At 32.3% G+C, this 25,826-nt stretch overlaps 1 protein-coding gene across 1 annotated transcript; it reads right to left on the bottom strand.

Moving 5' to 3' along the window:
• Positions 1–694: 694 nt before the first annotated feature.
• LOC134687795 (uncharacterized) lies at positions 695–21,364 on the bottom strand. The gene is made up of 13 exons (XM_063548251.1): positions 21,304–21,364; positions 20,708–21,004; positions 19,004–19,126; positions 18,490–18,594; positions 12,438–12,563; positions 11,981–12,174; positions 9,036–9,270; positions 8,175–8,288; positions 6,892–7,062; positions 5,215–5,385; positions 4,538–4,708; positions 2,499–2,669; positions 695–1,650 (listed from the first exon to the last, which is right to left on the bottom strand). The coding sequence occupies exons 1-13, from the start codon at positions 21,362–21,364 to the stop codon at positions 1,391–1,393; spliced, it is 2,199 nt and encodes a 732-aa protein (XP_063404321.1). The 3' UTR covers positions 695–1,390.
• Between the last annotated feature and the right edge of the window lie 4,462 nt (positions 21,365–25,826).

Here is a 25,826-nt window from a genome sequence, read left to right as displayed (position 1 = left end):
AGTTCATCATTTTGTTTTAATATGCCTTTCATATTTTTAAAATGCTGTAAGCTAAGAGATAAACAATCAACCGGGTAATTGGATGTGCAAGATGTTTGTATTTAGTAATTAACTCTGGTGTCTTGTAAACGATAATTCTGTTTGTCAAGCTATTGAAAGACGGACGGATGATATTTTGTAGCATCAGTTCCATGTTAAGGAAAAAAAAAAGTTCGTCGTAAATAACGTGAACTCTGATAAAAATAAAGCAAAAGTCGAAAATAATCCACAATACCCCACCACCCCAAAAATAAACAACGGAATGATAATCAACAGCAGTTTACAAAATATGTCACAGAAAACGTGTGTTTCCTAGTCAAGGGATTATTCATGCATACTATTTCCTTTCAAATTTTCAGCTTGTTTCGTTGTTCCTGGACCTGGATCCTGTTACAAAGAAAGCAATATCATGGAAACTAAAATACGATATTCAACTGTAAGTGGACAGTGTATATCATTTCTCAGATCGCCTTGTACTGGAGATGATAACCGTAATGTGTTCAATGATGATGATTCCTGTATGAAAGCATGTGGACATGTGGGAATAGTATAAGCTTGAATACAAGATGTCAATTTTATCATTTATTGAATGGAAAAAATCAAATAAATTGAAGAAAACTAAAAGATAAAAGTAAAAGAAGCTTTACGTCTGGGTTATTTGCACAATAAAACATTGTATCTTCGTTCGTTTTGCCAATATATTTCCTTCCTTGCCCCTACACATATTGAATGCAAAAGTAATTGAAGCCTTACTTCTGGGTTATTTGCACAATAAAAACATTTAATCTTCGTTCGTTCTGCCAATATATATCCTTCCTTTCCCCTACACATATTGAGATGTTATTAAACGTGTAAAGATGCATGATGCCGACTTACAAATATTAAAGTTAAGCTCCTTTCCAGTTTTTCTAGTTTCGAATAAAGTAAAGCTTCTGTCAATTCATAAAATATTTCACTATTTCAACGTTTTCTTTAGAGATGATTCTTTGTATAGTACTGTTAAATAAAGGATGTAAGAATATGTCGCCGTTTGATATAATTGGTTTTCTTTTAAACTGGTTTCCGCTTGTTTTACAATTCACGCAAACAAACAATGTGTAGTAGTCAGCCGAGAACCAGCTTAGAGTTAAATTTCACATTTTATTGCATTCGTGTCGTAACCATTTATATGTTTTTTTAATGTCTATGTGTTGAACTGTAGAAGTAATATAGTATAGATACTTCCAGGCTTGAACCAACGTGTTCATCGATGTATTTATAAAGTATACGGAATAAGACACAGTCTCCGAAACCAATTGAACGATGTTTTCTTCACAAGAACTTTGATAACATTGTTCTGTTTTAACAACAGTTATTTGTGTGAAGTATTTGTATTTTGGTTTGAGGTAGAAGGTTTCTTTCTATGACATTGGAGACAGTCTAATATAACAATTACAGAGAAACACGTGGTCATAATAACAACCCCAGCCAAACCAATTTGTTTACTTGAAAGTCGGGGATCGTGCGCACTAATCTTACGTCTTCTGTATGATGATGTTGTCTTTTTATCTACTTGTAGTTCCTTTTCAATTGAATTCTGAAGTTCTGTAACTTCTTTCTTAGTAAGTTTTTCTGAAATGAAAAAAAAAACACTTCAAAACTTTCATGCAATACTTTTATCCGGAACGCTCAAATCATTTGAAAATCAGGAATGAAAAAAATACATAGAAGTTCCTATAGAACCAAAAGGGTATCAAAGGAATAAATAAATTAATATAAAAAATATCCACTTTGTCAGAGAACATTCTAAATTGTATTAACCATGCTGGCTTTCTTAATTATTGATGAAATACAAATGGGCAGTGTGTTTTATTTTAAAATTGGTGAAATACTCATATGAACATAACTGATGCGCATATGCTTGTCAATCGTAGAATATGTAAAATGTGCCAACAAGGGAAAACTGTTGAAATCCTATTACAACGAAAATAATATCAAACGTTGAAACATTATTTTAGGAGAATAATAGTTTACATATATATTGTGTTAATTCCAAATAAATATGCTGGATCAAACCAAGTTGCGAAATATGACATATCATGGAGACTAAAATGAAAATATTATTATCCACATTCTCTTCTATAAAGAAAATGTCCTTAAACTATATAATTCAAACGTTGGGGATCAAAAACTACAAGAAATATGCCCAAAAAAATGAAATATATTTACTAGTAATTTAATAGTTATCAAGAGTACCAGGATTATAATTTAGTACGCCAGACGCGCGTTTCGTCTTCATAAGACTCATCAGTGAGCTCATATCAAAATAGTTATAAAGCCAAACAAGTAGTTGAAGAGCATTGATGATCCCAAATTCCAAAATGTTGTGCCAAATACGGCTAAGGTAATCTATTCCTGGACCAAGAAAATCCTTAGTTTTTTTAAAACATTTTCTACTGCTAGTATCTGCTGAACTTTACCTCTACAAACAACAGGGACTCCTATCCAGTTTGGTGGTAAACAGTGGTGCATTATATCTCCGGAAAAATGAAATTGTCCATTATTACAAGTATACTCTGCTATACTTCCATAGGTTATACCGTTGAACATGTATGTTGTGTGGTTGTATTCCGGTGGCATTCCACAAACACCTAAAGTTTAATTAAATAAGGAATATTTCCTGAAACAAAATACTTATCTTCTGACTTGAAATGCATGTCAAACTTATCACAGAAAACGTAGAAAAAATCAATATACTACAGTGAAAACTGACTAAACCGAATCCTGCATAAAAAGAAAACCTGTCTAAACCAAACATGTTCGTAAGCACCGTCATATCAAACTATGTGCGTTGTGAATCTTATCAAACCGAACATCGGCCGAAACCGAACAAAATCCTAAGTCCCGAAGAGGGTTGGTTTAAACACGTTTCACCGACTATCCCCACAAAAAACCCACAAGAATACTTAATTGCACACAAGATGAAAATTCATAGAAATAGAAATACAATTGAGAATGGAAATGGGGAATGTCTCAAAGAGACAACAACCCGACCGTAGAAAAAAACTACAGCAGAAGGTCACCAACAGGTCTTCAATGTAGCGAGAAATTCCCGCATCCGGAGGCGTCCTTCAGCTGGCCCCTAAACAAATATATACTAGTTCAGTGATAAAGTCCATTTTGATGAGTCCCATATTTCATGAGCCATTTTCAAATGTGTAAAACAAGGAATAGTGGAACATTTGAAGTAGCGATCATAAAGTGTCGGAATATTTTTCAATCATGACTAAAAATTTAAAGAAAAAGATTTTAGGGAAATCAAATGTGTAGTAGATACACTAACATAAAGAACGTACGACGAAATCATATTTCGGAGAAAAAAAACAATCTCAATTTGAAACTGCAGTTCTTAACACTGTTTTTATTAACAACATATTAGTTAAGTTCAGAGGACGTGTTTTCATAACTGACAACCGGAATTCCAATGGTAGCTAAATATATCCAGCTTTTATACGAGGCACTGATTCATTCATATGATGTAGAACTAAAAGAAGCTAACATAATCCACGTTATTCTATTAACATTTTAACTATACAATTCAAAGTTTTGTGACGAATTCAAGCGCAGCTATGTAATCGAATTTGAAATAAAAGACACGAAAGCTACTGTTACGTAGAGGCTACCGGTCAGGAATATGACAGTTGTTGTCCATTCGTGTGATGTCTTTGAGCTTCGGATTGTGTCATTTGATTAGCCGGACTTTCCGTTTTGAATTTTCCTCGGAGTTCAGTATTTTTGTGATTTTTCTTTTTACATCTAGTCATTGACAATAATGATCTGTTAAGAAATAAAATTCAAAAAATATTTAAGCTTGTCTACTGAGAAATTTTTATTTGTATGTAGAATCATTCCTGCAGCATCTGCATATTAAGTATTTAGCTCCAAGTTGATAAGAAATTGTGTTTTCTATTATGAATTTTTGTGAAGAGGATTGTTGTCCTACAAGAAACCTGTCGGATCAAAGTTTCCTAATGGTGAATTTAAATTCGTCATTCGAAAATGTAATTTTACAGATGAAATCAGAGATTTGGTTTACCAATTCGGAATATCTGTTTCAAAGATTACTAGTAATATGTTCCAATGGTCGTAGCTAGAATCGCGTGTTTTTTTCCCTAGAATGTAACATCACAAAATTTATTCGTGTCATGACGAGCATTTTGACGATGGTCACATGTGGAGATCAATCTTGGCTAATATTGAAAACAGAGCTTAACATTATATTACCATTGAGTAAATCAACTTCTAAAAAGTTTCAAAGAAAGGAAGGAACCATCTACCTCAGCTCGGTAAGAAGAATCTTAGATATGCTTTTGTCTTAGATACTAGAAGTTGATCAATTAGAGATATATAAATTGGCTTGACGTACATGATGGAATATGTTAATAAATTGGTAATTAAGAAATATGAAAGAAACAAGATGTTTACCGTTGTCCTTTACCTTTATAATGTTATAACTAACCTTGGCATACAGGTGGATTTCCAACCCAATGTGTAGAGTTACATATTTGTACAAAATCTCCCGATGAAGCAATAAATCCATCTGCACAAACATAAGCCACAACGCTACCATTAGCAACTCCATCGTATAAACTTGAAGTATTTTGGAACAATGTTGGGATGGCACATGTTCCTGAAATCAAAATATTTGTTATATTAGAATGTTTTCTTTTGCAATTTATAACTTTACTCTTCAACTATGTACTTGCTTGGCTTTATACATATTTTGATATGATCGTCACTGAAAATGATGATTCTCTTAATTGATATAAAACTGAAATCTATCATATATAAATTGATCTTAAACATATTTAATGCATATTAATCTTAAAGTTTTTAGTTAATTAGTCCAGTCAAACTAAGATTTAACCTCAAACTAAAAAAAATGTTTTAGTTCTAATCTAAAAGTCTTCTGTTTCAATAACTCTCAAGTTAGGGTCAAATTTATGCTAGATTAAATGGACCTTAAAAAAACGACGATGTCGTGTTGTGTATAAAATACATCGGATCGCTTCTTCTTTATGCAAATGATTAATTCAAGAGCGGTAAAAAATAAAACATTAAAAGTACAGTTTGAACATTCGAAAAGTACACAAACGGTAGTTTATCGATATAAGGGAATATTGGTGTTCGACAAACCTTGACATATTGGACTATTTCCAACCCAGTTTGATGAGTCACAGATATGCACAAAGTCTCCAGACAATCCATCGTAACCAGGTTCACAGGAGTATACCGCCAAACTACCTTGTATGGTTCCACTGTAAGTTCTTGTAGAATGTATATATGATGAAGGTATCGGACATGTGCCTTACAAAATATACAAAAAGTCGCCTTGTTTACTAAAGTATAGATGATAAGAGTTATATGTCACTTGCAGATTTTGTTTGTATAATGTTTGCTTTATAATCAACCAGAAAAACTTTAATCGTTTCTGGAATCGACTTTCCCTAATCAAATTAGGACATGTAAGAATTAAAGACATTTTATAATTTAATAAAAAAAAGAACAAACAGTTGAAAGTCTTAAACAAATCATTGTTTCTTCTGTGTTTAGAAAAACCCTTCTATCTACACATATTTTCCCCATCAGAATTTCTATCATTTCACGCTATCATTCATTTGAAATCATTTAAGATTGATAAAAAATTGCATGGCGATATCTCATTTCAGATTGAATTGCTCAATCTCATACTACTGACCATTTTTTCGTGTAATATCGTTTCATAGGGGTTATTTAAACGAAAGCTCATTGAAGACGGATTGATTTACCGGTCGTTGATAGTAATTTTAAAAAAAACACTTTACCATTGTTAAAATATCGTAGATGAATTTAAAGTAAACAAATCAATTTATAGGACAAATCCTATGGAAATCACAAAGTTACTATATTTGAGCTCTTGGAATTATTAACGCTATTTCACAATGTAAAAAGCTCGCATTTTCACATTATTGAAATTTATTTTGTTGAAGGGTCAATAGCTACGAGATATAAAAAAAATAGATTTTTTTTTTTTTTTCAATAATTATTGCAAATGAAAAAGTGAAATAACTATTTTGTTATAGCAGCCAGTTTGGTTCAATTTTGTCAAAATAAGCTAAGAAACATCGATGATGAAATATTGACTTGCAAGTCAGTAATTCGAACTCATTGAATCCGTATTTATGTGACCTTCAAACAAAATCATTAGCTCGAAATGTATTACCCATGAATTAGACGTGTTCATTTATTAAAAGGAAAAGTATGTCAACATTGAAATGAAGCAACAGTAAACCATTCGATTGACTGATTCTGTACACACAAACTAATTCTGATACATTTTGAAACGAAGATTTACATATATTTAGAGCTTTGAAATTAAAAAGGCCTAGAAAATTCAAAAAGCACGAGTTCGCTTTTTGTTAATATCTTTATTTATGTTGATATTGATTTATGTGACCATCAGCAGTCTTCGGAGGTACTCTCGTTAGTTAATTACAATTTAAGACTGACATTCACGAAATTCTAATACAACGTGTGGACCCCATGCATTGTAAATTGTTTTTTTAGACGTTTATAATTTGGATATACGTTTTAGTATGTTATAAATAAAATATACGAATTTAAAAATCTAAGTCAAATCGATGAACGCAAGTTTAACAGCTAATGCAGCTTTTAATATTACTGTTGCTCATTAGTTGGTGCAAACAAACTTTCTACGGCTATTTCATTGTCATGAACACGTTTTATCTAATTATGACTATTCCACCTAAAGGATATGTATATGTTTCAATTTATGTATATGTTTCAATTTGTGTATATGTCATGAAAACTTACGGGTACAAACCACTGATTGTCCAATCCAACCGGGTAAATCACAGTAATGTACAAAATCACCAGAATCAATAGCAAACCCTTCATTACATTGATAAACGGCTAAGCTACCATTTATCATCTCGTTATAAATCACGTGTGAATTTTCGTACTTCGGAGGATCATTACACGTGGCTAAAATGGACAGAAAGTCATTTTTAAACTTCTTTATTTTACGTGTATAAAAACAGTAGACACTCAGAACCTTTGACTACTGACAACAAAACCGTAATGATATAACTAGTAAGCATGGTTATGTTATCATTATAAGCTCTGGTGAAAATAATTTAACCTTGAAATAGCATATAAAGACATTTCTCATACCTACTTTTTTATTTCCTTTACTCTTTTTACTTTTAGACATAAAGTTTTTAAATTGAAGCACTTCTGTTAATTTTCTTTTAATATTTTTTTTCAAAATTAGTATATTTTTTAAATCATTTTTGATGAGTAATTTTTAATTTTCATATATTGAGTCGTATTTTTTGTACAGATTCTATTTTTATTTTATTTTTAAATTTGTTTATATGTACTTGTTTCATTGGTTTTTTTATGCATTGTAAAGCGCTTAGAGTAATTGTTTATTTAGATAGGCGCTATATAAGCACTGTAAATAATAATAATAATAATAATATTCTTTTGACGTTTTGAACTATATATGTCGTCATTGATATACTCATACGTGTTATGTTGAACACATAATGGTGTTTTCAAACTATATCCCGTTGGTTTTTTAAATACTTCTCACTGGCGTTAATTTATCTGACATAACCATCATATTTTCATCATTATCAGAATAGTACAATCAGATAGCAACATCCTTTTTTGATTTTAAAAAGTGAAATGACTGTGAATGAACAATCCGTAATATATATATTACAAAGGGATGTAAATAATCACTTTTTAGCATATACGAAAGACAATGATCTAAGTTGCCTATAGTCTTTGTCTTTTATATTTTGATGTGTCCGTTTCTATGATATGTAAGGGTAAGTTTTTGGTTTCATCTCAGTGTTTCTGTTATTCAGTTGTTTTCTTCTTAAAGTTCGTGTATTACCCTCGAGTTTAGTCAGTTACCCGGATTTGTTTTCTCTTAACCAATTTATGACTTTTGAACAACGGTATCCTAATGTTGACTTTGTTTGTTATTTACTTACGGTCTCAATATCGGTCTGATGAATGTGAAGGCTAGTTTATGTACGTTGATTTTTATATTTAAGTATACCTAGTAAATAACATTGACTTACGAATTTGACAGAATTCTCCGATGAAATTAATATTTGAACAGTTACATTCAACGGCTATTTGATCATCACTGTTATATATATGAGAACACGTTCCATTATTACAGTTTAATGTCTCTACAAGTTTTATAAAACATATTTAGTTCATTTATATATATAAGTGAGATCAAGTTATTTCGGGTGCAACTATATCCACCGAACAGAAAATGCCAGACATATCTCTAAACAGTGGCAACAGACCTACACGCAATTGTAGCATTGGAATTGGCATTACTATAGTACATGAAAAAAATAAATCGATGCAGGTTAAAAAGTTCAACAACAAACAAATGGAAGTTTTTAACGACCTTGACTGGCTATACAGCCCTTGCACGGTCGGCCCTGGCTTGTGCCTTTTTGGGCAGGCATAAAAAAAAGTTCAATATCAATCTTGTTAAAAATTAATACTGCTGGTTATGATAATATATAATGATATACTAAGAAATAGATAAAATAACATATAAATACAATGTTTGTTTTTACTCCTAGAACATTCAAATAAAAGTATGCGATGCTTTTAACAGCGTTTTTTTAAATATAAATTAGACCGTTGGTTTTCCCGTTTCATGGTTTTACACTGGCATTTTTTGGGACCTTTATAGCTTGCTGCTCGGTGAGAGCCAAAGCTCCGTGTTGAAGACCGTAATTTGACCTATAATGTTTTACTTTTATAAAATGTTACCTGGATGGAGAGTTGTCTCATTGGCACTCATACCACATCTTCTTAAATCTATTCATTTTCAACATAACAAATATCTAGCAATAATATAAAAAATACACACATCAACCCACAAGAAAGTAGGAAGTGTACAAGCAATATCTCACCATACTGTCTTAATCCGAATTGCTTTACCCTGATCGTCCCAGTCTCGTCATTATAGTTGGATTCGCCGTTTCCCCAGAGGTTGTCTACATATATTATATTACCATGCAAACTTGGAACCCAAAATTCTATACTACTGTTAGTATAAACGTAAACAATCCCTCCGTAGAAGGTATCATAGTTTGTCATGGCTGATCCTGCACCAGGAAACCGGAAGCCATCAGCATTCGACTCCACCTGAAAATTTGGAACTTGAAAAACATTCAAACTACAAAAAAAAACTAAATTTAAATAAATTTGACAAAAAAGTAATCTTAGCTTCTGTAAATAATGTAGTAACCACGTCATTTTGCACGATACAAAAATATATTTTGGCGGTAATTTTCGGGTAAGACGAATATAGGACTGTTCTGAAATAACAGTTCGATTACGTTTCTAAAAATACCTTCAAAGTTTGGCTGTATCGGGTACCCTTGGTACTAAATGTTTAAATGTCTTACTTATTTGACGTAATGAAAATTCAAAGTCGCATCTCAAATATTATTCAGATAATGTGTAGAGTGTATTGTAACATAATCGTACGATGCGTTTTCATTTTATCCATATGTGCAATTGTAATGAAAAAAAGAACTAAAAATTACATAAGCCCACTCTCACATATGTAGTTTTGTCAAAAGTTTTGCGGTTAGAAATTTGAAATCAAAATTTAAAATGGAGTCGCATAATGTAAATAGATATTGTGGATTCGAGAAAAGAGTTTCAATGTTAGTTAGTGATTAAAGCAAATATGTCTCATATTTAAATAGTCAAAGGAGTAGGTCCGGAAAGGACCGATTTTGGCCTCAAATTTCAGTTTCATCTGACGAAAGATTTTGACCACTTTTTAAACACTTAAGTGTCTATTTCATTTGATTCAATTATTGTTTGTGAAAGATTTTAACTCTTTTAGTCATTAAAAACGATCCGATGTTAGCTAAAAATATGAAAAATCTGCCAAATATGCGAAAAAATGTCACTTTTCAGATAGTTTTTGTCAAAAATGAAAGTGGCCGCATCCGTGTTCATCCTAAATCTTTATATATGTTATGTTTTATCATCAAATCCAACTTCCATTTCAATATTTTGGATGAACACGAATGCGGCCACTTTCGTTTTACACGGAAACCGTCTAAAATTTAACTAAAATGCTGGAATTGTGAAGATTTCAGTAATTTAGCATGACTTAATGGTGCTAGTACTCAATATATGTGCATTGTATTGTCAAAAACAGCCAATATTTATGTAGCAGAACCATTCTACTATCCAATAAAAAACTAAAAGTTTACATTTTAACAATTTTGTAAAACTGCTATATTTTGGGGCCAAAAAGGGCTCTTACCGGACCTACTCCTTTCATATTTGCAACATACTACTCTGTTTTTGATACAGTAAAACTCTGGATTTTTTTTAAAAGAACACGGCCTTGAAAATTTGAATAATGCTGAGTCGAATGGAAGATAATTAGAAAGGAAGATGTTCAACAATAATATTTGAACGATCAATGGACATAGATAGCGTCTTGAATTAAGAATGCCTTCAAAAATGTTTTTTTTTTAAATATACATCATTCAATGATTATTTACTATTTGAAAATAATGAAATATGTATCACCAGAGAGAAACTTGGGTAGTATATGTTCAACATAATAAACACAAGGTGAGAAATAGAGATATGGTATGTTTGAATATCATACAACTATCCACCAATGGTTTTTTTTTTATGCAATGTATGTATACTGACTTTATACTGCTCCTCAGTCAAAATAGTTTACTTCCATTGCATTGATAAAAAAATGAATTTACCTCTGACATCAAAAGGCTGCAATTTAATATTATTTTTGACTTCATTTCATTAAAAGTCAACGTGCATGACTCTAAGATTAAATAATTTCAAAAGATAAATCTTCAAATTGTGAATACTGTCATGTTGTAAAAATGCTGGAAATTATGTTAGAAAATGGTATATTGGACCAGGTTTTATAGCTAGCTAAATCTCTCATTTGTATGACAGTCAGAATGTCAAAATAGGTGTACAGCTTTCAACATTGTGTTAAATCTTAATTCCTATAGAAACAAACAAATGTGTAACAATGAATCACAAAAGACATATTGACAAAGCACATATGCAAAAATGAAAAACAAGAACACAAAAAAAATACCAAAGCACAATAACAAAATGATGGGATGTATGAGTTCCGAGCCACGTAAAACGAGTACCGGTATCATCAAAAATAGACAAAACAGTAAAAGTGATATTAAAAAAGACACACAAAAGAATACTATTTTACGTTATTAAGATGATAAATAACGTCAGTACCCAGAATTTTTACTTCAAGACCATCATTTATTATTATCATTACGAAAGAAGAAAATTTTGTTCGGGAAGCAAGATTTATAACTTTTTTTCACGATTACTATGCTTCTCAAGAATGAGTATGGTTTATTTACAAACTTTTAATGGATCGTTGCGTGTATTTTTATTTTTTTCTCATATATTTACATACTTTATTGTGTAACACTATATACATGACAAAATAAGGCGAAATGTTTTTCGATATAATTTTTTAAAGCCTACTGTTGCTTCCAAGTGTTAACTTTTCTTAGGATGTTTTTACTTTTCTGTTGTTCATTTAATTATTGGTCAGAATCACATGTTTCATGTCATACTCTAAGTCATCTCCAATTTCATTAACCATTGTAACTGGTCAAATCTATTGAAATTGTTGGACGCTTTTAATAGGTTTGTTTGAAGTACAGAATCTTTCAACGAAAGAACTTGATTTATTTAAGATAAGAAAATCGGATCAATACGTATCATTACAATAATAGTTGATATGCTAGAACTTGTTTTAACATTGGTTCTTCTTTTGTCAGGTAATACATAATAAAGCATTGCAATAGTACCATACCTCTACCACCACATAGAACTCTGAAAGATCCCATGGAGAAAATCTCACATGTTCTGCTGAGGAAAATGTATCGATCTCTCGATGTGTTTTGATAAAACTATATGTGTTATCAAATTTCCAAAACAAAATATGTACAGTCCCACTTCTTCTTTTCAGTTTACTACTCCAGTCTTCAAATGTACAGCAAACTAAAGCTGGAACAATAAGTTGATGTTTATATCAATGGCACTGTAACTGATAAAACGTCACACGCACACACACATATACTCTAACACAAACACCTACATCCTCATATTTCAACCCACAGTCCACCCACCAATCCACACAACCATGGGCCCACCAGCACCCAAACCCACCAACAACAACACTTACATTACACGTAGACGCTTTATAGACAAAGCACGTAATCAAAAACGAAATACAATAACAGGATCTGTATAATTACCGAGTAACTTACCCTCACATGTGCCCTGTCCTGAAAAGTATTGAGGAATCCAAATACGTACGTACGTCTGATTGTAACCATAAATTAATCCAGAAAAACAATTTTCTGGTGTAGGAGGGATGCCATTGAATACCGCTCCTAAAACATGAGATATATCTAAAATTAAACTGCAAGATAAGAGAAATATCGTATTGTAAACCATAAGACTTGTTGTTGAATCTGTTTATCTAATGATGTATAGACGTTATGCAAACCAACTTAATCCTTTTTTTCAATGATATGCATGAAGAAGTGTTCTTTCTATGTAATGTTATCAAATTTTCGTTATGTCACTAGGATAGGATTTGATTATTTTGGGTTTTAACGATACTTTTAAGTACCGCTTTTAGGCTATTTCGTGGCAGCTAATTTTTATTAGCGAAGAAAGCCGGAGTGTCCAGAGAAACCCACCGTCCTTCGATATGAAAACTGACAATCCTAGTCAATTAAGATTGTGCCTGACGAAATGAAATGTATTGACAAATATTTTGGCACAAAAAAGGCGCTTCATCAGTGTTTTTTCTTTTAAAAAATGTGATAATTCAATACGTTCTTTGTATATTAAAAGAGCTGAATGTATTGACAAATATTTTGGCACAAAAAAGGCGCTTCATCAGTGTTTTTTCTTTTAAAAAATGTGATAATTCAATACGTTCTTTGTATATTAAAAGAGCTCACTCATTCATTCATGTGATATTGTGCATTATCCAGTTAAAAAGAAGAAGAAAATGATTTCAATACTAATTAAGCAGACATGATTGCTTATGTTTTACGGAAGCAACGAATAAGCTCTGTCTACATAAGAAATCAACATCATAGGTTCATATCGATCGTGTTCTTCGTACACATGATTATACTTTTAACAAAATCGAAAATATTACAAATTTGAAAAACAAATTATAACATTTTATCTTGTAAAGATGGATAATTTTTATGAATATATTACAATAAATTATTATCCTATGATGAAATGCATTCAAAATATAAATTGCCTTACTAAATAAACTGAGGATTTTGTTTTCATTCCATTCACGCAGATATAATACTTCTTGAAATATCTCCAACTGGAGAAAGAAATTTCTTTAAACGATTAGTAGGTCTTATATAAAGTTATTTATATAAAAATTCCAAGGCTATGAATTCTGATAGGAAATTTCAGCTTACACATACGCTTAAAATATTTCAAACTGTGAAAGATGAAAAGAATGATGTGTTGAATTGTTAAAACTACTTAGACATCTATCTCCAATCATGTACTTGTATTGTTTAGACATGAGGGAGTTCATAAGTTACCATCTACAATCTTTGTGGTGTACACAGGTCGCCTAAATGTAAACTAAGAATTTTTATATATATATATGCCCACCGAAAGCTCCTTTTTTAAGAGGCCAGGTGGTCGTGTGGTCTAGCGGGACGGCTGCATTGCAGGCGATTTGGTGTCACGATATCACAGTAGCATGGGTTTGAATCCCGGCGAGGGAAGAACCGAAAATTTGCGAAAGCAAATTTACAGATCTAACATTGTTGGGTTGATGTTTGGACGAGTTGTATATATATAAAAATTGCGGTTTTTTTCCAACGCAGTCATAGGTTTGAACGTAGTTTTCAATTTAGACTCGTTTATATTTTTTGTTTGGGCATGTATCATATTTTCCCTCCGGTTTATATGATCCGTTCATCTTATATATTGACTCTTAAAATTCAAGAGTTAATCTAAAAATGAGGGTACTTTCTCTAAAAATGAGGGTGCTTTTTATATGGCCTTCCAAATACCGTTTTGATCCCTAACATCACTGAAGAGACATTTATTGTCGAAATCCGGATATGGTGTACTAAAGAAATATTGACACCGAATGTTTGTGGCACAACATCCTGTCCACAAGTTAACAATTTTTTTTTCTGTGACGTATTAAATTTATAATAAGATCCATTTTGTTACAACCTGTGATCAATTTTATTTGGCAATCGCCAATGGCAGTCAGCAGGGTTAAAGAACATCAGTTGTTCGACCTGTTAGTCAAATGCGTTTTGTTTAAATATACTTTTTCACTCTTTTGGTCTTTTGGAAAATGTTGTTTGTGCTGTTTTTAGACCCTTCTACAACGAAATTTGTTTGACATGCACACGTATAAAAATTGCGGTTTTTATCCAACGCAGTCATAGGTTTGAACGTAGTTTTCAATTTAGACTCGTTTATATATATATATATATAATTTAAAAGTAAAAAACAAAAAAAATCACATCATAAATCGAACATTGTTTCTGTTAGCGCTTTCACCGCATCTCCAGCGGTTCATCAGACAGAATTGTTATCGTTAATAGTAACGACTTGCGACGTTACGTTATAGTAACGTCATGCGGTAATTGTATATATCTTACGGAATTTTATTAACGGACCGAATTTCACTTCCTATTTAGTGTGGGCTTATAAAGTTCAATAAAATATTGTTCCTTGGCTTCACGCGGAATTTTATCTTCGGTCCACATCTTAAAAAAGGGATATATTTTAAATTTTCCCTTTCCACATCGGTCACAGTGTTCAGAACAGGGAGAATTTCGAATTGACGGGTCTTTTATCTGCTGTTTATGAACTCTCACTCTATCAATTAGTCTATTTGTTTGACCTATGTAGTTTTTATTACAAGTGGGACAGGTTGCACAATAAATGACATTTTCCGATTTGCAGTTCATGCTTTTATTCGGTTTGATTACTGTGCCGGATTTCAGAGTTTTACTTTGTCCCACTTCTAGCATTTCGCACGTTCCACATCTGGGATCCCCGCATTTTTGTATTTCTGCTACCTTCTGTGTACTGAATTGTGCTCGTGTGGGAAGTTTCTTCAGATTTGGTGCTTGTCGACGGCTCCCAATAAGCTGTGATTTGTCGACAAGATCTTTCATTTTCTCTGATTTGTGAAGAATAGGTAAAAACCCTTTAGCAGAATTTAAGATCTGGTGATTACGTGGATTATGAGTTATAACAAAAGGAATTGATTGTTGTTTATCTTTTTTGTCTTCCCTTGATACTGTTTTTCTTAGTTCAGCGATTGGAATTTTCAATGCATTTTTAAATCCATTTTCAATTAATCTGACTGGGTAGTTTTGTCTTTTTAGATAATTTTTCAATTCCTGTAGTCTCTTATCACGTAACTCCAAATTTATTACTATTGTGCATATACGTCGGGCTAAATTAAAAGGAATATTTCGTTTGGTATGTGACGGGTGACATGACCTAAAAAACGAAAGAAAACCATCAAATAATAGAGCAGAGCAAAGTACTTATAACCATCCTGACGCTTTGCCGCAAAGACCACGTAGACAAAGGCAAAATAGAAACATTTCCAATGAAGGACAAAGGAATGCTAATACTTATCAGCGTTCTAGAGATAGAACACCTAATCCCGGAAATAACAATCATTTTTTAGGGGAAGGTCAGATGTGGAAAAAACGAAAGAAAAAGGTAAACTTTCAAACTTCTCAAAGACAAAACCGAAGGTAATTAATCTGTCTAGTAGAGATTTATCTGACCAGGAAATAAAACTTTTGGAACATGGTTTAAAGTTTACCCCAACACCAATATCTGACAATGTTGATCTTATAACAGATACCGACGAATTCTGCAGAAAACTCAGACTTCGTGAATTCTTTGGAAACACTAATTATGAAGATGGATCCCTGGTACGGAACAAAAAGGGTACTAATCCTCAACCAAATAGGGACAAACATTTAGAAGAATATATTAATTGTTTAAAACAAACCTCCAACACAAATATTGTCGATTCACACGTAAAATCAAATCTGCCGAAGTCTCAACAAAAGACTATAAAGAAACTTCAAAATGATGAATCAATTATAATAAAAGAGGCGGATAAAGGCGGGGGTATAGTGATTATGGACAAAGATCACTACAAAGACATGGTTCTTAATCAACTTGAAGACGGGGTATTCTACCAAAAACTAAATGGAAATAGAGACAAAAGCACAATGTCGAAAATAAGAAAACTAATAAAGGAATATTCTGACAATCTTACCGATAAGGAAAAAGATTATCTTAAAAATTTTGAGGTTAAAACTAGCAATTTTTACGGCCTTCCGAAAATCCACAAATCCAAGGAAATTCAAGACCATGTAGAAAACTGTGATTCTATGTATATTAAAATCAACAGGCCTACTGATCTTAAAATAAGACCGATTATTGCAGGACCTTCATGTAGTACCCAAAGGCTAAGCAACCTCCTTGATATCCTACTTAAACCACTTTGTATAAAAGTGCCGAGTTTTGTCAGAGATGACATGGATTTTCTAAACTATATTCCAGACCGGGTACCTCTTGATACAATACTAGTGAGTTTTGACGTAATAAGCCTTTACACGAACATCCCGCACGAATTAGGATTAAAAGCTGTACAATACTGGTTGGAAAAGTATCTAGATGAAATTCCGGAACGTTTTTCTAATGACTTCATCATCAAAGGATTAAAACTTATCCTTGAGAACAACTATTTCCAGTTTAACGACACTTATTACCTTCAAATCAAGGGAACCGCGATGGGTACAAAGGTGGCACCAACATATGCCACTCTGGTTATGGGTTACATAGAAAAACAACTATACGAAAAGATACCTTCCGAATTCGATGAAAACTTCAGACTTTACATTGAAGAAAATTGGAAGCGATATCTTGATGATTGTTTTATTTTCTGGACAAAAAGTGAAGTTGAACTAGATAAATTTCATTCAATGCTGAATGCCTTAAATGAATCAATACAATTCACTTACGATTCCAGCTCTTCAAAACTCCCATTCCTAGACATCAATATTATCAAGGAAGAAGAACAAATAATAACGGACTTATACTGTAAACCCACTGATACCCATCAGTAATTGGATTTTAGATCATGTCACCCGTCACATACCAAACGAAATATTCCTTTTAATTTAGCCCGACGTATATGCACAATAGTAATAAATTTGGAGTTACGTGATAAGAGACTACAGGAATTCAAAAATTATCTAAAAAGACAAAACTACCCAGTCAGATTAATTGAAAATGGAATTAAAAATGCATTGAAAATTCCAATCGCTGAACTAAGAAAAACAGTATCAAGGGAAGACAAAAAAGATAAACAACAATCAATTCCTTTTGTTATAACTCATAATCCACGTAATCACCAGATCTTAAATTCTGCTAAAGGGTTTTTACCTATTCTTCACAAATCAGAGAAAATGAAAGATCTTGTCGACAAATCACAGCTTATTGGGAGCCGTCGACAAGCACCAAATCTGAAGAAACTTCTCACACGAGCACAATTCAGTACACAGAAGGTAGCAGAAATACAAAAATGCGGGGATCCCAGATGTGGAACGTGCGAAATGCTAGAAGTGGGACAAAGTAAAACTCTGAAATCCGGCACAGTAATCAAACCGAATAAAAGCATGAACTGCAAATCGGAAAATGTCATTTATTGTGCAACCTGTCCCACTTGTAATAAAAACTACATAGGTCAAACAAATAGACTAATTGATAGAGTGAGAGTTCATAAACAGCAGATAAAAGACCCGTCAATTCGAAATTCTCCCTGTTCTGAACACTTTGACCGATGTGGAAAGGGAAAATTTAAAATATATCCCTTTTTTAAGATGTGGACCGAAGATAAAATTCCGCGTGAAGCCAAGGAACAATATTTTATTGAACTTTATAAGCCCACACTAAATAGGAAGTGAAATTCGGTCCGTTAATAAAATTCCGTAAGATATATACAATTACCGCATGACGTTACTATAACGTAACGTCACAAGTCGTTACTATTAACGATAACAATTCTGTCTGATGAACCGCTGGAGATGCGGTGAAAGCGCTAACAGAAACAATGTTCGATTTATGATGTGATTTTTTGTGTTTTTTACTTTTAAATTATATATTTTCTGTACCAAGGACTTTTTATTTATCAAAATATATATATATATATATATATATATATTCATACAATACTTTTTTGTCATACTGGATTAATTCCTTTCTTACCTTGACCGTCAGACATGAAGCCATTATCTAGCATTATTCGGACAGAAACCAAGTCTGGATAGTAATCAAGTCCGTGTTCCAGTTGAAAGAAGGAAGCATTCAGTGCTGCAGAAGAGATCAGAAAATGGAATTGATGAATGAAAATATAGATATAGCTCTTAACAACACTAATTAAGATAAAAATAAAGGTATATGAAAGTAATTTTTTTGTAATAATAAATTCAGCCACATTTTGCTTACATTTGTATTGTTGATGTATATCATATATATTTATATATAGCTATGAGCATTTACTTTTTTTTATCTTGTGTAAAGTAGTAGTTGTTACCCCATGAAGTAGTGGGCTTTAAATATATGAATTTTTTTAAAAACAAACAATGATCACAGTTTTAATTCAGAAAATACAAACATTAAAAAAATAACATAGTTATTGAGAAAGTAACATTTGCATCATTAAAAGAATAGTGGATTTTGTTTTATACATACACAGATTAATGACTAATAATATAAGTACCGTTCATGCTAGTGTTATGTGTAAATACAGGGACTGGAAGTTCACATGCTGTCCAAAGTCTAGCTCGCACTTTACCTGAGGTGAAAAACATCGAAGACCGTCCCGTATAGTGGTCTCCACTACCTAGAACGGAAATAGAGAATAAGATTAAAAGGACAACAACATCGCAATAATGAAGCTAACGGGGATATTGAGACATCAACGTTTGTGTTGATGAATAATTTACGGCAATCAATAGAGAGCCCTGGTGTAGTGGTTAGTGCATCGGACTACTAACACAAAGGTTCCTGGTTCGATTTCCGTTTGGGATGAAAATTTCAGGAACTCAATTTTCGGCTCTTCCTTGACACCATCTTCGAGTATGGTCTTGAAGAAACGATGATAGTCCGTCGGAAAGGGACGATAAATGGCTGACCCGTGTTAAGAGAGAGCCACATCTCTTGCACGTTAAAGACACCCTTATAGATTTCGAAAAAGAGTAGGCTAATGCCGCTACAAGGCAGCACTCGCACCCGCAAAGTGGAAAGGGATTAATATAAGTTGCAAAACTTGTTTCCCAATTCACTATAAATAAATATGTTTAAACTAATCAATACTATAATTAGTAATTAATTGCTTAAGATATGATAAGGTAAGATACAAGGATTCTTATTATGTACGATATACGCTCGTATTGACTGCACAAGACACAACAGTAGTGATAAAACATAACAATTGATAAGTCAAATAAAAACAATCTTTAATAGTTTTCAAGATAAAATACAAATTTAATCTTTTAAGTTCAATGAATTATATAAAGAATCATCTGACAATATTGTTAAAAATTAAAAAAACAGTAGGCAGATTTTGAAATGTGCATCAGTCTATGCATGCTAAATATTTTCTATATAATTTGGTTTTCAACAATTACTTGCTTGTCATTGTATTGACATTTTTTTTTCAACTTAGGGAAAGGTTGAATACATTCTGAGTTGAATGTCCATTTTTTACCATTTGCTTCTCTATAACTGTAAGCTGGAACTTTTATTTTCAAACCACACTTTTGATTATAAAAACATATGGATTAATAAACGCCCCTTCCCTGGAAAGAATGAAAAGATGAAAATTACTGAAAACAAGAAAGTCAATACAATATTACATGAATGATTATCTGATAGAAATTGAAAAAAGTCAAATAACAAAAATACCGATCTCTAAAAAAAATTTAAGGTGGTACCTAACATTACAGGGAGATACATGTAGCTCTGTAAAATCAGCTAAACGTTTTAACAACGTTGTGTTGTTAATGGAATATCAAGCTTCTCAATGATCAAAATTAGTCTTTGTCAAACTGCTATATAACCAGTGTAGTTTTTCTGATAAAATGGTTGGTTCAAATTTTTTGAATTTTATACATTTTTGTTAAAGGGTCAAAGTTCAAGCTTTGTCAAAAATTTTTGAATATTAAACAAGTTAAATTAATTTTACTGAAAGTGTTGGGTACCACCTTAAATCGCAAAACCAAAAGCTCAAGTACATCCAACGAATTGAAAACAACTGTCATATTCCTGACTTGATGAAAGCGTTTCTCTATGTTGACAACGGTGAACTAAACATGTGTTTATGGCTGGCTAAATATCTTACATATATGACAATCGGATACAATTCCATCATATTGACACCAATGTGTGAACAAAACAACAAACATAAAGCTGAAAACTGTACCTGTGTATGCAATACCAGCATAAATCGAAGTTGTATCTGGTATAATGATTTGTACAATATCTGTGTTATATATATAAACAAGTCCACCATAGTAATATTTGTTGTCATCGTCTCTTTGAGCGGCTCCAGTACCAGTAAATATATAATCTTCGCCGTTTTCATTCACCAAAATCTGGACATCGACTTTGACCGGATAGACTCCTAGACTGTGAACTATATCTACAGAACTGTTTCCGACTGACACATCATACCAGTTACTTACAAAAGAAGGTTTGCTAAACGCATGAATGATTGCAACTGAAAAATGATAAAAGACAGTATCAATTACGAATTTCTTGTTTTATTTAGTGTATCATTTGTCTTTGCTTTTGTGAATTACCTTTATTCTTCCTAGTCGCTATACATGAATTGAACATCGGTTAACTACTATCGCCTTATTTTATCTTTATTTTGCCAATGAGTTTCTGCCATTTTCAAATAACGAAGGATGACAACTTCAAATATAGAAACCATACAATTTAAAAAAAAACAACATTTTCATAAAATGTAAAAGGTGTGAAATTTGAACTGTAATGAGTAAAATATATAGTACTTACAACATAACAAAGTGGAAATAACAAAAACCTGTGTAATCATCTCTACAATTTTCTGAATCATGTTAGACTAAATTTTATGAAAATGAATGAGGTATACACCAAGAAATGTTGAATATGTTCAAAACAAAGTTTAGTAGATAAACATCTAACCAGAAATATTTTCAGCATTGCATTTTATTTGATTAACAACACTGATACCATTAACCAAAAAGAAAGCATCTATTTACATTATTAATGGGAATTATTGATATCAAGGAAAACGAAAGTGGTAGTAAATAGATATTTAAAAAGGACACAATGGCACTATAGACATTTAAGTGAACCTTAAACATGTATTGTAGTACAAAATATATAAACATGACATTTAAACAATATCTATTTGATTTATATGTGGTATATTCGAGAAAACAAATCACGGTAGGGATAATAGCAAACAGCCCAAAGGCTACTAGGTATTCTCTTAAATTTTAGTAATATCATCAATAATAAAAAAATTGGATGTAACGCGTCTTCTGATTGGCTGACTTTATTTTGTTATGAGCCCATAAGCATAATTTAGTCATTTGACCGTGACGTTAGCAACGTTTTTTCATGGTTTTCTACGGTTTGAAATGGAATTTAGAATTAAATTATAAGCAATGACTGAAATATTTTTTCTGTCTATTCGAAATAACATAAAAAAAGTTGGTGCACACTGTTAAATAACCCGCTACGCGCGTTATTCAGTGTGCGCCAAATTTTTTTATGCTATTTCTTCATAGACAGAAAAAATATAACAGTCATTCCTTAAATATTGTTAAACAGTAAGAACAATCGCGATATATGCAATAATGTAAAAAGAATCTCTAAAGAATTTGAAGACATATTTAACAGCACATCACATATAAAAACATTTTTGTAAAGCTAAAGAAATATATTAACAATTTTTCTTAAATAAAATTGTGTTTAAGATTTTGATATCAAATAAGAATAAAATCTGTTTCAACCTAGAATTATTTTTGATAATGGAATTTGCATAATGTCTTGTGTTTGAAATTTTTAATAATTTTCATGTTTTTTGAGTTTTTGTTATGTTCTGTGCGGTACACAACCCTTTCTTTTACTATAACAACCCAGCACATTCTCCAAAGAATGAACTGTGCAGCGCACAACGCTATCTATACAAAGTACAATGTATGGAAAGTGTTATGCATCGCTCAGAACATTATCCCTTCGTAAATTTGAAGGACGCCATCACGAGTTGGTTGGGCGTCATGAAATTACCGTTTCACAGTTGATATCGGATATGTTCCCATGAATGTGACCTTCCGAGTTAAACCATTTACCGAATTTGTAATAGCACGAGTAACACGACGGGTGCGAGATGTGGAGCAGGATCTGCTTACCCTTATTGAGCACCTGAGAACACCCCAAGATTTTAGTTGGGTTTATGTTGCTTCGTCTAGTTTTCTATGTTGTGTCATTTGTACAATATGTCTGTTTGTCTTTTTCATTTTTAGCCATGGCGTTGACAGTTTACTTTTGATCTATGAGTTTGACTGTCCCTCTGGTATCTTTCATCCCTCTTTCCTAACTAAATAACAAACCAAGTACATGTAGTATATGATTCCCCACTGACATGATTTAGTACATTTCTAATGTTTCCATTGCTTTCATCAGAAATTTAGAGAGATTGTTTGGCTCCTCTTTGCCTTTCTATATAGCTCATATACCCCGTCAAGTATTAATACATCCTTGTTTTCAAATACTTGGATTTGAACGATCCTGTTAAAGGCCGATCTTTATGAATTTATAACGTGTTATTTTTCCTCACTAGCTTCGGATTCAGCATGATCTAGTACAACAAAGTCAGGTTTTGACTGAAAACGTTAATAAACAAACAGATCGAACTCAGTGGAAAATTCGGAACAGAAAATCCCTAAACAAATGTCAAAATTAAAAGCTTCAACTCATCAAAAGAATTAAAAACTGTCCTATTCTTTCCACGGCAAATGCATTTTCTTATATAGAAAAGGAAGAATAAACTTGTTTTGTTTTAGTTTGCGTAAGCTCTCCCTTGTATGACAGTCTCCTAAAATTCCATTTTATTCACAACAATGTGTGGAAAAAAGCATAGATAATAGAAAATTGGGCCAGCCAAAATTGTGTCAATCGTAACCAATTTAAAAAACAAATAACTATGTCAACAAAGAAAAACTAAAACGATTGTAGACACTTTATAGATAAGCAAGAATGTGTACATAGTACACGGATGTCCCACTCGCACTATCATTTTCTATGTTTTCTACGGACGGACGGACGGACAGGCGAAGGAACTGGCGGACCTACAGACGAACAGACGAACGTACCAATAGACCAGAACACATAATGCCCCTTCTATCGTAGGTGTGGCATAAAAAAACATAACCAAAAAGAAAACAATACTTTACATGCTGAAAATATACAAAGACAAATAAGAATTATAATTGATCGTTTTAAGATGATAAATTGTGTTAGTACCTAGAATCAACGCTCTTAGACCATCGTGTATTATTTGTCAATTTGATACGGACTATTTTTCAACAATGTCTTGTTATCTTCAAATGAACTGTTTTAGAAGAAGGCCGATACGTTCTTTGACATAATCCTGGTTCTTGGACACTGGTAACGTGTTATAAATTCTAAGTATCAGCTGCAAACTCTTGAATATGGAATGAGTAGAGAAATATATATTCAAAATGCCGGTAAAGTTGATTTAGCTTCCATTTTTAAATTGTCCGTATTCATTTAATATTGAAAAAAAGAGTAAGAAACTAACAAACTTTGACTTGAAAACCGTGAGAATTAAACCAACGCTTTATGAAGTAAAACCTGGTTCACCGGCAGGTGATCATTTACTGTTCTTCAAAACTCAATCGTCAAACGACTCATTAGTGATTAGGTAAACAAAACAGATGATTCATTGTAAACATTCCAAATATTTGACTAAGCTTATAAAACGTAACGGATGATATAATTAACGTGTATACAACGTGCGTTTCTCGATTAGCTTTCATCTAGAACGCAAACACTTGAAAAGATAATGAAAGCCAAACTGTCTTTTATTGAACGATCAAAACCAAGAAAAGCGAATTTCGGAATATATCTGCTAAAATAAAGTTGAAATATTGTATAAACTGGAACTTAACAAAAACGAATATGAATCCTGAAAATACGGAGGCACTGGCTACTGGACTTCTGGTATCCCAAGAGACTAATAATCAACGAACACCGGTACATCGTTACTAGTAAATTCAACATTGACACTGTACTTAACAACAAATTGGTTATGGCGATCGAAGAAATTAGAAACGAAAACTTGTATTCACCTCTGCTTTGTTTTCATTTTTAAACAGATATTACAAGCCTCAATTAGTTGTTCGGAAGTGTTGAAATGGTGGGGTGCACGAAAACGTTTCAGCTGCTGATCTGAGTATCTGGAAATATTCTGATCATATCCCTGTTTTTGTTTTCGACACGTTTTTGAAACTTATATTATATTATAAAAAAAACTAAGTTGTCGACACATTGTTAGAAACACAATTCATATATAGCTACACAAGTCTTTGTCTTTTATCTCCGGCACTATAAATACAAGGCGTATTGTTAAAATAGATTTTTATCTGAATTATGATAACATGTAAGCAACTGGACGCTAGGAAACATCCATCACCTAATCAAATTGGGAATAGTAGGCGATAAATGATGAGAAGTTGTGTAATTTTTGTTAGATCGCACTAGTCTAATATGCCGAGTAATATCTTAGATAAAGAAAGAATATCGTCATGAACTAACAGGTGTATGTAAAATCCCCGGGGTTGAAGTCATAAAACTTTGCTCAGTGCTCGGAGCACAAAAATCATGCTCGAAACACCAAATCCTGTATTTTGATTGGTTGATTCTTGAGTCTGAGTACAAAACTCGTGCTCGAAAGTTTTATGACCGCAAGGTCTTTTATCTTGATTCTTCAATTATCAAGTTCTTACTAAGAAGGCTTTTGTCTTTTACAAGGAGAATGATTGTTGGATTTTTAGACATGCTAGGATTCTCGTCTTATATACCAACATATGAATTGGTGTTTTAGCAGCATTATCACGAACTTTGGTTAACATGTATATCTTCATATCATGTGTCCTGTTTCTTAAATTCTAATCACATTAGATAGATGCATCTATTTTTTTTTGGTTGAGACAAAATCAATCCTCTGTTAAATTACTCATTACAGTGCAAGAAAGAGGAAAAAAGCACACCCAAGTTGTAAATAATGAAATAAATATATTTTTGCGGTGGGTTTAGTAAAGTAAAAACCTTAATTCCATTGATAATTTGTTTACTAACTGAATTTTGCTAATTGATGTGTGTTTGTTTATTTTAAGAGAAATATATGGAGAGTTGAGATATCAAAAAGAACTGTTTAACCCCGCTGTACAGGTATGTCTGGACTTTGTTGGTTTTTTGTGTTGCTTCTTTCTCAATTTTAGTTAATTTGACTGCTTGAGAGTTTC

Source organism: Mytilus trossulus, chromosome 10, assembly GCF_036588685.1.
Source record: "Mytilus trossulus isolate FHL-02 chromosome 10, PNRI_Mtr1.1.1.hap1, whole genome shotgun sequence".
Classification (NCBI taxonomy): Eukaryota; Metazoa; Mollusca; class Bivalvia; order Mytilida; family Mytilidae; genus Mytilus; species Mytilus trossulus.
The sequence above is the reverse complement of the archived record's forward strand: the minus strand, read 5'-3'. Positions and strand labels throughout refer to the sequence as shown.

Coding starts and splice junctions, on each gene's coding strand:
- LOC134687795 (XM_063548251.1), bottom strand. CDS start 21,364: ATGATTCAGAAAATTGTAGAGATGATTACACAGGTTTTTGTTATTTCC. Junction 12,175..12,437: donor AGGACAGGGCACATGTGAGG/GTAAGTTACTCG, acceptor TTATTGTTCCAG/CTTTAGTTTGCTGTACATTT. Junction 4,709..5,214: donor AAATAGTCCAATATGTCAAG/GTTTGTCGAACA, acceptor TTTTGATTTCAG/GAACATGTGCCATCCCAACA.